The 15,372-nt window shown below is 42.2% G+C and overlaps 1 protein-coding gene across 1 annotated transcript; it reads right to left on the minus strand.

Annotated features, from left to right (window-relative positions):
• Nucleotides 1-32: 32 nt before the first annotated feature.
• sytl3 (synaptotagmin-like 3) lies at nt 33-10,743 on the minus strand (the record flags this gene model as incomplete). Its single annotated transcript, XM_084151480.1, has 15 exons — nt 33-750; nt 1,498-1,700; nt 1,868-1,973; nt 2,174-2,282; nt 2,442-2,612; nt 2,883-2,985; nt 3,173-3,345; nt 3,632-3,754; nt 4,141-4,250; nt 4,594-4,672; nt 5,417-5,483; nt 9,027-9,078; nt 9,441-9,508; nt 9,954-10,169; nt 10,646-10,743. 15 exons carry the CDS (start codon nt 10,741-10,743, stop codon nt 659-661), a joined length of 1,770 nt encoding a protein of 589 aa, XP_084007606.1. The 3' UTR covers nt 33-658.
• Between the last annotated feature and the right edge of the window lie 4,629 nt (nt 10,744-15,372).

A 15,372-nucleotide genomic window follows, 5' to 3' on the forward strand; every position in this document is an offset into this window, starting at 1 on the left:
AGGGTTTAACTACAGGTTACAGAAACTCATAAAGAGAAAGGACAAGAAGAAACTGCAAGGGAAAGAATGAAAGACAACCACAAGTTTTCTTGTGTTGTAGACAGTCACTTTCTCACAGATATTTGATGACTCTCATTCATTCAATGTTATCAGGTGAGCATGCTTAAAGCACAAGGGATATTCCCCTCAAATTACAACTTAACATGATTTTCCACCTTAATACCTTAGTTGTAGGCCATTTCCCAAGGAAAGTGGAATAATCATGTTGGGTTGTATTTTGAGTAGAACATCCCTTTAATACATAAAAGGTCATCAAATTTAACATAAATAGCTAATAGGAGGGACTTTCACAAAGCAAGAGACCGACGGTCAGTGCAAATAGAGTTAAAGGTAGAGTAGGGGCTCTATTCAATCTGTATTGCTGAAGCATTACACATAGTCATGTAAAAGTAATTTCATATTGAGCCGATATCCGCAACGTTTACCGTAAATGCAGACTCCGCTAATGCGGGAGCATTGCCTTTAAATTTCAATCACGCTGTAACGCTGAATTTCTGCAGTACGGATTGAATAGAGCCCTTAAAATGCTGATGTCTTTCTTGTGGGGAGACAGTGTCCAGTCCAGGGGCTTTTTTTCCTGTTGACTCTGATGACATCATCATGTTCTCCTGCTGTTGATGTTGGCTTGCATGGGTAAACTGAAGTCATGCCACATGTTGGGCGTCTGCAGCACCAGTTGCCATGATGACCCTGGGAGACATGTGGTTAACAGAGAGTGCCAGGTCAGTGACATCATCAGTCCTTCCTTTTATAATATAATATAATATGCCATTTAGCAGACGCTTTTATCCAAAGCGACTTACAGTCATGCGTGCATACATTATTATTTTTTTGTGTATGGGTGGTCCCGGGGATCGAACCCACTACCCTGGCGTTACAAGCGCCGTGCTCTACCAGCTCAGCTACAGAGGACCACCCATTCCTTGCTTCCTCTCACAAAGATATATTTTTTTTTATATAGTTCTGTGAAACCAGACTGCACTAAACTGAGTCCATCACAGCGAGAGAGACAGAGAGAGAGAGAGAGAGAGAGACAGAGAGAGAGAGAGAGAGAGAGAGAGAGAAAATATGCTGAGGAGAAAGAGCCCTCAATACCCTGAGAGTGAAATAGGTGAAACCCGTTTCCTCAGATGGCTTTCTCTAAATTCCATTAGTGTGAAATATGACATTTGTGCTCTTGTTAATTCAATTCTCATTGACGTTTGACTCAGACTGTCTGGCATTTTAGACAACTGGAGTTGGTATTAGATAAAGTAAACACATTTTAAGAATTTAAAAACAAATAATGTATATTGTATCTCATCTCGAGCCCCCTTGAATGGGCCTGGTCAAACTTTTCTATTTAGACCATTTCATTTTCATGCAAACGGATTAAAATCTACTGTATAGTTGTAAAGGTATAACAGTCATTGAAAGACTGACAGACAGCCATATTACCGTCTTCCATTCTGACCCAGCCCAGGAGGCGGTCTGAGAAGGTAAAGGGGGCGTGGTCCCAGAGGTCCAGCTCCAGAGTGCTGATCTGGAGGTCGTAGGGCGTGACCCTGCTGAAGAGCAGCTGGTGAGACCACTCTGGACTGGGATTCTTCAGGACAGGGGTCCTCTGGACAAGCTCCCTGGGCCCGGGGAGAGCCAGGCACCTAAAATACAAAAATAAATAAACATATAGTTGTAAACACACACACGCACAAATGTACGCATAGATACATAAACACACACCAGAACACACACACACAACACACCTAGAACAGACAGTCTAATAACAATATCACACCCCAGCAAACACACACACTAATCATACGTTTACCCTTTCACATAGGTGTTCTGACTGGTGTTTGCTTTAGTGGGCAGGTTTTTGGCACCATTGACGAGAACAGTCAGTTGACCAACGTCATGTGGTCCAATATGAACCTCTGTGAGGAGGAACAAAAGACATCAAGGTCATTTCAATCCAATATAAGGATCGTCTGACGCCTAGTGCTGTAAAAACACTGTAAACTGTTTCAAAATGAGGTCTTATTTATTAGGCATCAAACGGGCGAAAACAGAATAAAACAGGGATAAACTGAGATTTAAATGCTTTTGGTGCGTGAACGGTAGAGAGTCAGCTTACCATCTGTGTGGCAAACCCAGGACAGCTGGGACAAGGAGGTGAACTTCATTCTGACCAGCAGTTCTCCTGCTGTATCCTGCTCGACTGCACTCCCTTCTGGACTCTCAGGCTATTGACCAAGTGAGAAATAATAGTGAGACAGAGAGAGGACAGAGGAGACATACAAGCTAGTTGAACAAAACTTTTTCCTTAACCAAAAATATTGTTTTATAAAGATACCAAAGGGTATTGTGTGAATGTTGCTTCATGATCAGCAGTTATACCCTACCTTGGGACACAGGCGGTACCAGTTGGAGCCCTGGGTGGCGCTCTCCTCAAATATAGACCCCTCCAGCGGGACGAGGACCTCTCCTAGGAACACTTTCTTCTTCAGGGTCCCACAGTGCCACACAGACACCTGCAGAGTACTCCTGGACAACAGGGGGCTCTCCATCTGGCACTGTGCATCAGGGAATAAAACACATGGGTGGGTGAAACACAGGATATTTCATTGCCATGTAGCCTATTTCACTCAATAATAATAATAATATGCCATTTAGCAGACGCTTTTATCCAAAGCGACTTACAGTCATGTGTGCATACACTTTTAAGCCAGTTCAGGGTATTCTTTAGACACCAATTTGAAGCTTGTTTTGATTTTCAGTTGAAAAAGTTTTTGCTATGTTTTGTAGTGTGTCCTAATGAACATGACCCAGATTTGTCTCCTTACCTGTAAAATTTCATTATAAATGGGATCCGTTGTGTTCCTCTTGACGGTTGTCTTCAGTTTGTTGCTCTGAGACTTCTCCGGCAGTAGGTAGACCTTGACATACCTGCCCATGATGGTGACACATACAGTACAGGAGATCTAGTTTGCAAATGGATATATCAGTACAACAGAGAGTACAAATCTGGTATCAAAGACATAGAATTACTAGAATGGGCCTCCCCATTCAAGTCAGCATTCAATGATGGGTGGGCCTATTTCTATGATCTGGTGTATTGAGTAATAATGCTTACGGATGACACTTCTTCCTCTTGATGTCTCCATACGCCAGGTTTCTGCAGCCGTTGATTGTGATCTCCAGGCAGGAAGTGTTGTGGTTGAAGGCGATGGCGAGCTCTAGCTCCCCCGTCACTCTGTTGATCTCCAAGAGACCATAGTCTGTAGCAGTGCTACTAGCACTACTGCCCTGTAATATGATTATTTATTTTTTAATACAGATCAAAATGTCATATTGCCTCTTTAAAAGGATGTCATGACAACATATAGACAATGCAGGTCTATTCTGTAGTTAAGCATGCAGATGATTTGGATGCATTCCTTTCTAGCTTCTCCGCCAGCTACAAGACTATGCAGCTATGCAAGACATGTCCACATAACAACAATCCATATCTAATCATATGCCAAATAAATTGTGTAGTTTTGCACAAGTCCTTGTGTTGTTTATTTCTCCATCATCAGGCCACTCAACTCACCCTCTTTCCCCCTGAGCACTCTGAGCCCAGGGAATGGGCCTCATCGGCCCCTGATGAAAAACTGCTCTGGTCATCATTCCGGCTCTTCTTGAACAGGTTGGGAAGACTGGGGCCTTTGGTAAGCTGTGAGGAGAGATGTTGTGTCTGTTGAAATATAGTATACTTTTGTTCATATTCTAGTGAATTTGGGCAAAGAGCAACTGGTACTTGAACCCGGGTCCCTGCGTCTGTCAGTCCAACATCTTAGCCATTTCACCGAGAGGCTTGAACCTCTTGACAAGATGGCAATGTGTATTATTATTTAAGGTTGTTCCAATAGCTATTTCTAAAGTCTCCCTCTTTCCTGTCTGAAATAGTTGTCAGTGTCATACGATCAATATCTCACTTGGTTTTGAACATGTAGGTGGGGTCTCTTTGATTTTACCTCAGGGGTTTAGCGAAAAATGTATGTCTTGATAGTGTGATACTTTGAAAAGTCGAGGGGTTGATATGTATTTGGTTTCTCTTACATTGATGGATTTGTTGATGTTTGTGTCAGAGAGGCTTTTCCAGCCAGTGCTGTTGTCCACTGTAAGAAGATCCTGTTTCACTCGCACATCTTCTTGCGACCTGGAGAACCCTGCAACCCGAAAGGTGGGGCGAATAACACACACAGACCTTCTCCATCCGTAATGTAGCACTTCTGACGTGCTGCTTGCGAACAAGCTTCAATATAGATGTCATATCTTATCTTGTTTCCTAGGTGCGGTTTCCTAAGCACAAACGACTGATATCTTATCGACAAATTACGTTAAGGTCTGCGATAACGCTCAGAGGAAATTAGTCGCTGTTTTGACTTTCTTGGATCCTAGTTTTCACCAAGACATACTTAAAATGACTTCACATTGAAAGATCATATAGTTTTGTTTTTTCCAGAGACCTTTTATTTGTAAATACCAAAATGGCTCAAAATAGTCACTTACTTCTCATTTGGCTGGTGAGGGAAACCATCAGGTCCTCTATAGACTTGGTGAATGGTTTTTTAAAGGAATTCTTCAGTCCCTAGAGATCACCAAACCCCCAAATTACCAAATCATTGACAATACATCTGACAGACCAAGTCATAATTGTGGTTTATGAAACTGTGAAGGAGTGAGCCCTTCACAACTTATTTATTGGATAAAACAAGCTGTATGCAGAATCCCTTTCATTTTAACAATTCATAATTCCAGGCAATACTATAGCTACAATGTCAATTGCACCTCTTAGCAATTTTCAGACATCATGTTCAAATCATCTATAAGTGACTTTGTTGAGCTTCACAATCAATTTGAGATACTTTTGGATGATTTGGACATGATGCGCGAAAAATGCTATTATCTTGAGTGGGATTTGTGCCACAAATGCTGGCATGTGGAAACAGTGCCAGGGAAACTTAACCAAAGCATGGATTGCTGTCATACCTTGTCCATAGACTGCTTACAGAGTAAGGAAACCAATGTCATTTTGTAATTTGGGTGAACTATCCCTTTAATTGGGTCTGTATCCTGATTATCTAGTTAATTGAGTGGCTGTTTGAACACAGGCGTGGTCCCTCTCACCTAATTATTGAAGGAACTGCCTTTAACAGCAGGTGTGTCATTGTTTGAGAGATTCTTGTGTGTATAAGGTGAGACAGTTTTAGCCATACATTTTGTACCTTTTTACTTGGTTTATCCTGCCCTTTTACAATAAGTTAAGCATTTTTAGTTGGTTTTTAAAGCCTTTTAAGTGGTAGATCATTTAGATATCTTTATTTCACCTTACCCCTGATCTGCTGAAGGCTGGGCCATTGTAATAGGGTGGAGGGGTTGGCGGAACAACTGCTATGTGACTGGAAAGTGAAACACACAGGGAATGCTATTTCAAGTAATAGTCCAGGGTTTCCGCATTTCTATTAAACATGACCTATAATTCATTACAATATGAGTGAAATAGTTTTCCTTCCCAATTTTCTTTAAATTAAGTATGTTAAAAAGCAGCTTTTCTGTGTTTGAATGGTGTGGGTGTATACTGGTCGTTAAAAATATTCATAACAAGTAAACAGCTGATTGGCCAGCTCAGCCAATGAGACGTCTCAGCCAAAAACGTTACATCACGTTATATGAGGAAATAGCACAAAAAAAACAACTGTTTGAAGATTATATATATATATATATATATTCTCACAAATGTATGCTTTGGCCACACAAGTATAGGATAAGTCAAAAACATTATTTGGGTATGACTTAACAGAATGAGCTTTTAAAAGTGAGATTTTCACTGGACAGTGTTTTGCCCACCAATTTCCGATGAAATGACATGTTTTTAAATATTGACAATGTACATACCTGCGTATATCTGTGTCTTATACAGTTGAAGTCGGAAGTTTACATACACTTCGGTTGGAATCATTAAAACTTGTTTTTCAACCACTCCACAAATTTCTTGTTAACAAACTATAGTTTTGGCAAGTCGGTTAGGACATGGCTTTAGAAGCTTCTGATAGGCTAATTGACATAATTTGAGTCAATTGGAGGTGTACCTGTGGATGTATTTCAACGCTTACCTTCAAACTCAGTGCCTTTTTGCTTGACATCATGGGAAAATCAAAAGAAATCTGCCAAAATTGTAGACCTCCACAAGTCTGGTTCATTCTTGGGAGCTATTTCCTAACGCCTGAAGGTACCACATTCATCTGTACGAACAATAGTATGCAAGTATAAACACCATGGGACCACGCAGCCATCATACCGCTCAGGAAGGAGACGCGTTCTGTCTCCTAGAGATGAACGTACTTTGGTGCGAAAAGTGCAAATCAATCCCAGAACAACAGCAAAGGACCTTGTGAAGATGCTGGAGGAAACAGGTACAAAGGTTTCTATATCCACAGTAAAACAAGTCCTATATCGACATAACCTGAAAGGCTGCTCAGCAAGGAAGAAGCCACTGCTCCAAAACCGCCCTAAAAAGCCAGACTACGGTTTGCAACTGCACATGGGGACAAAGATCGTACTTTTTTGGAGAAATGTCCTCTGGTCTGATGAAACAAAAATAGAACTGTTTGGCCATAATGACCATCGTTATGTTTGGAGGAAAAAGGGGGATGCATGCAAGCCGAAGAACACCATCCCAACCGTGAAGCACGGGGGTGGCAGCATCATGCTGTGGGGGTGCTTTGCTGCAGGAAGGACTGGTGCACTTCACAAAATAGATGGCATCATGAGGAAGGAAAATTATGTGGATATATTGAAGCAACATCTCAAGACATCAGTTAGGAAGTTAAAGCTTGGTCGCAAATGGGTCTTCCAAATTGACAATGACCCCAAGCATACTTCCAAAGTTGTGGCAAAATGGCTTAAGGACAACAAAGTCAAGGTATTGGAGTGGCCATCACAAAGCCCTGACCTCAATCCTATAGAAAATGTGTGGGCAGAACTGAAAAAGCGTGTGCGAGCAAGGAGGCCTACAAACCTGATTCAGTTACACCAGCTCTGTCAGGAGGAATGGGCCAAAATTCACCCAACTTATTGTGGGAAGCTTGTGGAAGGCTACCCGAAACGTTTGACCCAAGTTAAACAATTTAAAGGCAACGCTACCAAATACTAATTGAGTGTATGTAAACTGACCCACTGGGAATGTGATGAAAGAAATAAAAGCTGAAAGAAATAATTCTCTCTACTATTATTATTCATCCATGGCCTGCATACTCACCAGACATGTCACCCATTGAGCATGTTTGCGATGCTCTGGATCGACGTGAACAACAGCTTGTTCCAGTTCCCGCCAATATCCAGCAACTTCGCACAGCCATTGAAGAGGAGCGGGACAACATTCCACAGGCCACAATCAACAGCCTGATCAACTTTATGTGAAGGAGATGTGTCGCGCTGCATGAGGCAAATGGTGGTCACACCAGATACTGACTGGTTTTCTGATCCACACCCCAATTATTATTATTATTATTATTATTATTATTATTATTATTATTATTATTATTATTATTATTATTATTATCTTTATTTTTTTCAAGGTATCTGTGACCAACAGATGCATTTCTGTAATACCAGTCGTGAAATCCATAGATTAGGGCCTAATGATTTTATTTCAATTGACTGATTTCCTTATATGAACTGTAACTCAGTAAAATTGTTGAAATTGTTGCATGTTGCGTGTTTTTTTTTTGTTGGGTTAAATATAGAATAATCATATTTCCATGATTCCAACAGTTCACCAATTAACTAGGCCCATATCATGCTGCGTGGCACAGTGTGGAAATAATAAAAGTGCAGGAAATGATTTTTCTTTGGAAGTTGGATTGAACAGTGTAAACGGAGAAAGCCCCATTGAAATCACTTTGTTGCCACCCTAGGGTCATGAACTACTCATAAAGCATATTTAGAACTTTTATTATTAAAAACATAAAATACTGTCAAATACCGGCGTACTGTCAAAAATATTGTGATATGATATTTTGTCCATATCGCCGAGCCCTAGAGGGGCAGCTTGATTTTAACACCTTGGACCGTCACAAGATGTGTGGACCGCAGGGACCCTAGTAATGTATTTCCAACATGTTGTCTCAAATTCATGCGGAAAGGGAGAAGAATGGGGAAGGTAATACTTGGACTAGAGATCTAACATTCTAGGGGAAAAACAGGGCCGTACTACCGCATTTGGGGGCCCCCACCCCCAACAATGTTGATATTTTCATGGGGAGCGGAGTGAAATCTGCTAACCACCTGCATTTGTACACATTTTGCCATGGTGGACAGAGAACAATTAGCAGTTTTAGAATGCTATTCTACACATTTTGTCATGAGGCTATGAAAATGTTGCATTTTTAAAGCTAATTTCTTGCAATTCTACACTTTCTGCCATGGGGCAGAGAAGAACGTGTGCTGTTTTATAGCTCATCTCATGCTTTTGTTCACATTTTGCCATGAGGCTGAGAGAAAATGTTGCTGTTTAAAGCACATTTTCTACAATTCTACAAATTTTTCTGTCATATGCTATCTGGGGGCCCGGGGCAAAAAGTAGTGTTGGAGCTATTCCATACATTCATACTGAATGCCCGGTACATTCAGTATGAAAACATGTATGCACTCACTAACTGTAAGTCGCTCTGGATAAGAGTCTGCTAAATGACTAAAATATAAATGTAAATGTAAAATGCATTATTCTAACATTTCACATTCTTAAAATAAAGTGGTGAAAATAAACTGACCTAAAACAGGGAATTTTTACTAGGATTAAATGTCAGGAATTGTGAAAAACTGAGTTTAAATGTATTTGGCTAATGTGTATGTAAACTTTCGACTTCAACTGTATCTCTACCAGAGACTATGGTCACATAATACAGTAGTGTACAATAAATTATGACCGCCCATCGACTCACCTCAACCTCTGGTAAGACTTTAGTAGTTTCTCCCCAACAGTCTCATGCCTTTCTGTAAATTAAAAGAGTATTGCTATACCTGCCAAAACTAGTACACACACACTATTAAATATTACTCTCATGGACCCTCTCCCACTCTCCCGGGCAATGTCCTAGCAGACAGCAACAATGCATTATTCAGTCAAAGCAGTTCTCTAAACCATACACACATCAGAAGATGATGTAGAAGACCACTTTTAAATACCAAGCAAACAACTGAAACACATCTACCTGTATGATGTATGATGTATTAAAAATGTCATTTCATGAGTGCATAGTTTTTTCTTACTTTTTCGTACTGGCATTTTACTTATGAGAGAATTATGCATATGAATTATGAGTGAATAGGGCATGTGAGAAGTAAAGGAAACAAACCTGTGTCAGGTGGACATTTCTTGGCCCTTTCTTCCAGAAACCACTCCCCAGATCTGATCTTAACCTCCCTAAGAAGTGTGAAGAACTGGATTTTAGATTAATTGACCTTTCTTTACCAGGGCTGTTCAATTCCGGTCCTGGAGGGCTGAAACACTTCTGGTTTTTGTTTCTACCTGCTAGTTAATTGCACTCACCTGGTGTCCCAGGTCTGAATTAGTCCCTGATTAGAAGGAGAGGATGAAAACCAGAGGTGTTTCGGCCCTCCAGGACTAGGACTGAACAGCCCTGGTTTAGATTACAAAGGAAATACTGTACCTTTGGTCAGTTCATTCTCTCAACATGTTAACACGCCTTAAAACATTGAATAAAGGATAGAGGATACTAACAATAAAAAGGTTACAGCAGTCAATAAAGTCAATATTACAGTCAACCGCGTGTTATAGTGCTGACATGACAGTCTATGTTACAGTGCTGACATGTCAGTCTATGTTACGGTTCTGATATGCCTCCTACCTGTAGGCGTGGCAGATGGTACACTTCCAGTCCAGGGTGGACAAGCCCACTCGACACTGGTTGCAGACGCGGTGGCTGCAGCCTTGGCACACGGCGCCCGAGTTCCAGAACATTCCCAGCGGCCTCTGACAGCGGGCGCACGTCCTTTCGCTGTACTGCCGGGCAAAACTCTTGCCACCTTTCCTTCGGATCTCCTGTAGCTCTGTCTTCAGCCTCCTGTAACAGTAGATGGTGGCAGGTGGAGGTACAGCACAGGAGGTTGGTGGCAACTTAATTGGGGAGGACAGGCTTGTGGTAATGGCTGGAGCGGAATAAGTGGAATGGTACTAAACACATGGTTTCTATGCGTCTGATGCCATTCCGTTCCAGCTATCATTATGAGCCGTCCTCCCCTCAGCCACCTGAGATACAGTAATGATGGCAGTGTTTTAACAACTGTACTGAACTGCTCTTCGCGTCCACTTTTCCTGTCAGTTTTCCACTGGTAATTCATTCCAATTAAATGCATTATACTATTACTGATCAATGGTACAACAATTGTGAATACTATTTTGAGGAGCATTAGTTCACTGTTGTCATTGCCATTTTCACAGTCTCCACAGACCCTGATGTACCCTCTGAGTGGAGTTGTTATACAGTGTGTCCATGCAGTAAATGTGAAAAGCTTGGCTAAAGTAAATTATATTGTCTACCTTATCCTGTCGTCGTCCGTGCTGCGTACAAGTTTGTCTCTCTGAAGAACCTCCAGAACCTTCTCTCTCTCCAGAGCCTTGAGCACCATCAGATCCATCTGGAAAAATGTTAGTTTCTTTCTTTCACTTCCTCTCTTCTCTCTTCCCCACTTTACATCTCTAGTCTCTCCTTTTCTCTCTCCTCCTTTTGTTCCACTCTCTGTCTCTTTTTATTGGGTGCCGGATGCTTCTACAAGCTGGACGACGCCTTCACTTGTTACCAGACTGAGGGCAGAATGAAGGTCGTGTTGATTTCATTGTACAGTCAGAGACATCCCGTCTCCCCGTCACGATATTCACAGAAGCTATTTTTTCACTACGCATCACAGACCTTGATGTGGATGGATCTTCTGATGTTTCTGCTCTGGTGACCCTCACTACCTCTTATGCTCTGCTCTCTAACCCATTCATAGTTTGACCTATAGTCGCAGGGATTCTCTTCACAAAGTCCGATGACTGATGTTCACTTTGTTCACTAGAACAAGAAAAGAGCAACCAGTCAGTCAGTCATTGTAGCCCTCACAGTAATGCCCCACTCACTAAGACAGAACAGGGAAAGACCAACAGAATTACAATGCCATATGCGGTGCACAGGAGGTTGGTGGCTCCTTAGTTGGGGAGGATGGGCTCGTGGTAATGGCTGGAGCGGAATAAGCGGAATGCTATCAAATAAATCAAACATATGGTTTGATGCCATTCCATTCTCTCCATTCCAGCCATTATTATGAGCCGTCCTCCCCTCAGCAGCCTCCACTGGTGCTGTGTATAATGCTACAGTATCAAAGCCATCTGATAACTCCTGTACTGTACACTTGCCCTTAACGTCACAGCACTTTGCTCAGAATAGTAAATCCCATTTGGTCTGGCCACAGCGCCAACATGCACCGCTCCTCTCACAGCAAGCTGCCTACTGCTGCTACAGTAATGTAGTGATACTCCAGTGAAGGCAGCACACACACACACACACACACACACGCACACACACACACACACGCACACACACACGCACGAACGCACGTATGCACTCACGCACGCACGCACGCACACACACACACACACACAAACACAACACACACATGCAACACACACACACACGCAACACACACACACACACACGCAACACAGACACACGTTAACCAATGTCTCTCTTTTTATTTTTTCCTTCTTTTCTCAGAGTGTATGAGAAAGAGGGGATGTGATGTGAAGGATGGTGAGAAAGAGGGGATGTGATGTGAAGGATGGTGAGAAAGAGGGGATGTGATGTGAAGGATGGTGAGAAAGAGGGGATGTGATGTGAAGGATGGTGAGAAAGAGGGGATGTGATGTGAAGGATGGTGAGAAAGAGGGGATGTGATGTGAAGGATGGTGAGAAAGAGGGGATGTGATGTGAAGGATGGTGAGAAAGAGGGGATGTGATGTGAAGTATGGTGAGAAAGAGGGGATGTGATGTGAAGGATGGTGAGAAAGAGGGGATGTGATGTGAAGGATGGTGAGAAAGAGGGGATGTGATGTGAAGGATGGTGAGAAAGAGGGGATGTGATGTGAAGTATGGTGAGAAAGAGGGGATGTGATGTGAAGGATGGTGAGAAAGAGGGGATGTGATGTGAAGTATAGGGCGGAGCACAATTGGCCCAGCGTCGTCCGGGTTTGGCCGGTGTAGGCCGTCATTGTAAATAAGAATTTGTTCTTAACTGACTTGCCTAGTTAAATAAAGGTAAAATAAAATAAATAAATGGTGAGAAAGAGGGGATGTGATGTGAAGTATGGTGAGAAAGATGAAAGAGCCTCATCAGTGACTGGATGCCACTATGTGTTGTCTCTGCTATTATCCAGAGCAGCAGAGGGCCACTGTTAAACAATCAGTGTCAAATGTGATTAGTGGGGAAGCAGCAGCATCTTTATGACTGTGTCCCAAATGACACCCTATGACACCCTATACCCTACAGCCCTATGGGTCCTGCTCAAAAGTATTGCACTAGATAGGGAATAGGGTGTCATTTGGGATGTATATTCTGTATGTCTTATAAAGAGAGTGGACAGGAGACACTGAATAGTTATCAGCCCTATATGCTTTTATTGGCCCAGTGCAGTCAAAATTAATATTGTACAACAGCTTATGAAACTAATACTGTAAAAGTTTATTTAAAAAAAAATCTGTGTTATTTCCTGATACTTGCTGGTTGAAAATACAATCTACAGGACCTTCTAATCAGCAGGTTTTGCATGGGTGGAGTTTTGGTATACTTTGTAATAGACCAAGAACAAAGAGAGTTCCAAACCTCTGCCAATAACAGATCGTTTTCAGTTTTCCCCTCCCCACTCAGACCACTCCCAGACAGCTCTAGCTAAATTCTTTTTTGAGAAAAAAACATTGGGCTGAAAAACGTTTTTATTTAGTAAGTTACTTACCGAGAAATGATTTAATATTTAGATAAAGATGGCTACAGTGGGCCTTTAAAGGCAGGCTGCACTTTGTTCATTAGTGGTCACACAGGCTTTTAGGCTGAGTTTACACAGCCAGCCCAATTCTGATTTTTTTTCTCACTAATTGGTCTTTTGACCAATCAGATCAGCAATGAAAATGACCTAATTTGCAAAAATCTGATGTGAAAAGATCTGATGTGATTGATCAAAAGACCAATTGGTGGGAAAAAAAGATCAGAATGGGGCTGCCTGAGGCAGAGAGAGTGCAACAAGTTCCATGTATAATTAAAAGTAGCTCTTCCACATTGTTTCTCATCTGTGTGCGGGGGTTGAAGTTATGCTTATAAAAAATGTACGAGGTATTTTCAGGAGCTGTTTTTCAAATGCAGCATCAGCCTTCAGCCTAACAGTGCAACATTTCAGTGGCAAATGTCAGTCCATTTCTGACGGTCATATTAAACCTTTAAACTGTCATGGTGAAATGCACTAATTTCATGATTACCGGCGCTAGCATACCACCATGACAGCTTAAGTGTGGTTAATGGGGATGACGACTATGCTTGGTTAATGACGATGAGGACTATGCTTGGTTATTGGGGATGAGGACTATGCTTGGTTAATGGGGATGAGGACTATGCTTGGTTAATGGGGATGAGGACTATGCTTGGTTAATGGGGATGAGGACTATGCTTGTTTAATGGGGATGAGGACTATGCTTGGTTAATGGGGATGATGACTATGCTTGTTTAATGGGGATGAGGACTATGCTTGGTTAATGGGGATGAGGACTATGCTTGGTTAATGGGGATGAGGACTATCCTTGGTTATTGAGGATGAGGACTATGCTTGGTTAATGGGGATGAGGACTATGCTTGTTTAATGAGGATGAGGACTATGCTTGGTTAATGGCGATGAGGACTATGCTTGGTTAATGGGGATGAGGACTATGCTTGGTTAATGGGGATGAGGACTATGCTTGTTTAATGGGGATGAGGACTGTGCTTGGTTAATGGGGATGAGGACTATGCTTGGTTAATGGGGATGAGGACTATGCTTGGTTAATGGGGATGAGGACTATGCTTGGTTAATGGGGATGAGGACTATGCTTGGTTAATGGGGATGAGGACCATGCTTGGTTAATGGGGATGATGAATTCCTGGACGTGACGGTGACCTGATTCAACCCACCACAGTAGTGACAGTAGAAGGACACCTGACTGTGTGTCTGTGCGTGTGTTGGTGCGTGTGTGGGTGCGTGTGTGTGTGTGTGTGTGCACGCTTTCTGGCGGCCCTAAGCGAGATTTGGTTGGGGTGCCCCCCACCTCATTGATGGCAAAACATTTTAGTGGTCCTTCTCTTGACGGCAGAGAGAAAAAGTAAGTTGTACATTTTGTCATGGGGTGGAGAGAATTCTTTGCAGTTTTGAAAAGCAACGAGAGTGTAAATTATTTTTTTTCAGCTGAAAGACGATGCCCATAGCTTACACATGATGTTTCGCAATAAGTCATTGTATGATATATTTGGGGTTGACGTGGGAAATCCAAAGTGATCATTTCAGATATTTTCCCCTAATTTTTTTACCAGGTAAATTCACTGAGAACACATTCACATCAACAACCTGGGGAATAGTGGGGTGAATGTGCCAATTGGAAGCTGGGGATGATTAGGTGGCCATGATAGTATTTGGGCCAGATTGGGAATTTAGCCAGGACACCGGGGTTAACACCCCTACTCTTACAATAAGTGCCATGGGATATTTAGTGACCACAGAGAGACACCCATTTAACATCCCATCTGAAAGCCAGCACCCTACACAGGGCAATGACCCCAATCACTGCCCTGGGGCATTGGGATATTATTATATTTTTACCAGAGGAAAGAGTGCCTCCTACTGGCCCTCCAACACCACTTTCAGCAGCATCTGGTCTCCCATCCAGGACCAACACTGCTTAGCTTCAGAGGTAAACCAGCAGTGGGATGCAGGGTGGTATGCTGCTGGCCTTATGATAGGACATGTTAATACCTTTCAGTCTACGTTTATTTTCAGGGCAGGATTTATTTGAATGTTACCACCCACCAGCATGGCATTGTTTATTAATCAGAAACACCTGCAAAGTTCTTCCTCTTTGTGAGTTGTGACTGAGCTGAGCAATATAATCGATCATCTTTAGCTGAGCCAAACAGCTTTTCGCCTGAGCCATGGAGCAAATTAAAATCGGGGGTGCAAACGTATTTTTTTGCACCTCCACTTTTTTTTTACCAGCA

This window comes from Coregonus lavaretus (assembly GCF_964263955.1).
Source record: "Coregonus lavaretus genome assembly, chromosome: 33".
NCBI lineage: Eukaryota > Metazoa > Chordata > Actinopteri > Salmoniformes > Salmonidae > Coregonus > Coregonus lavaretus.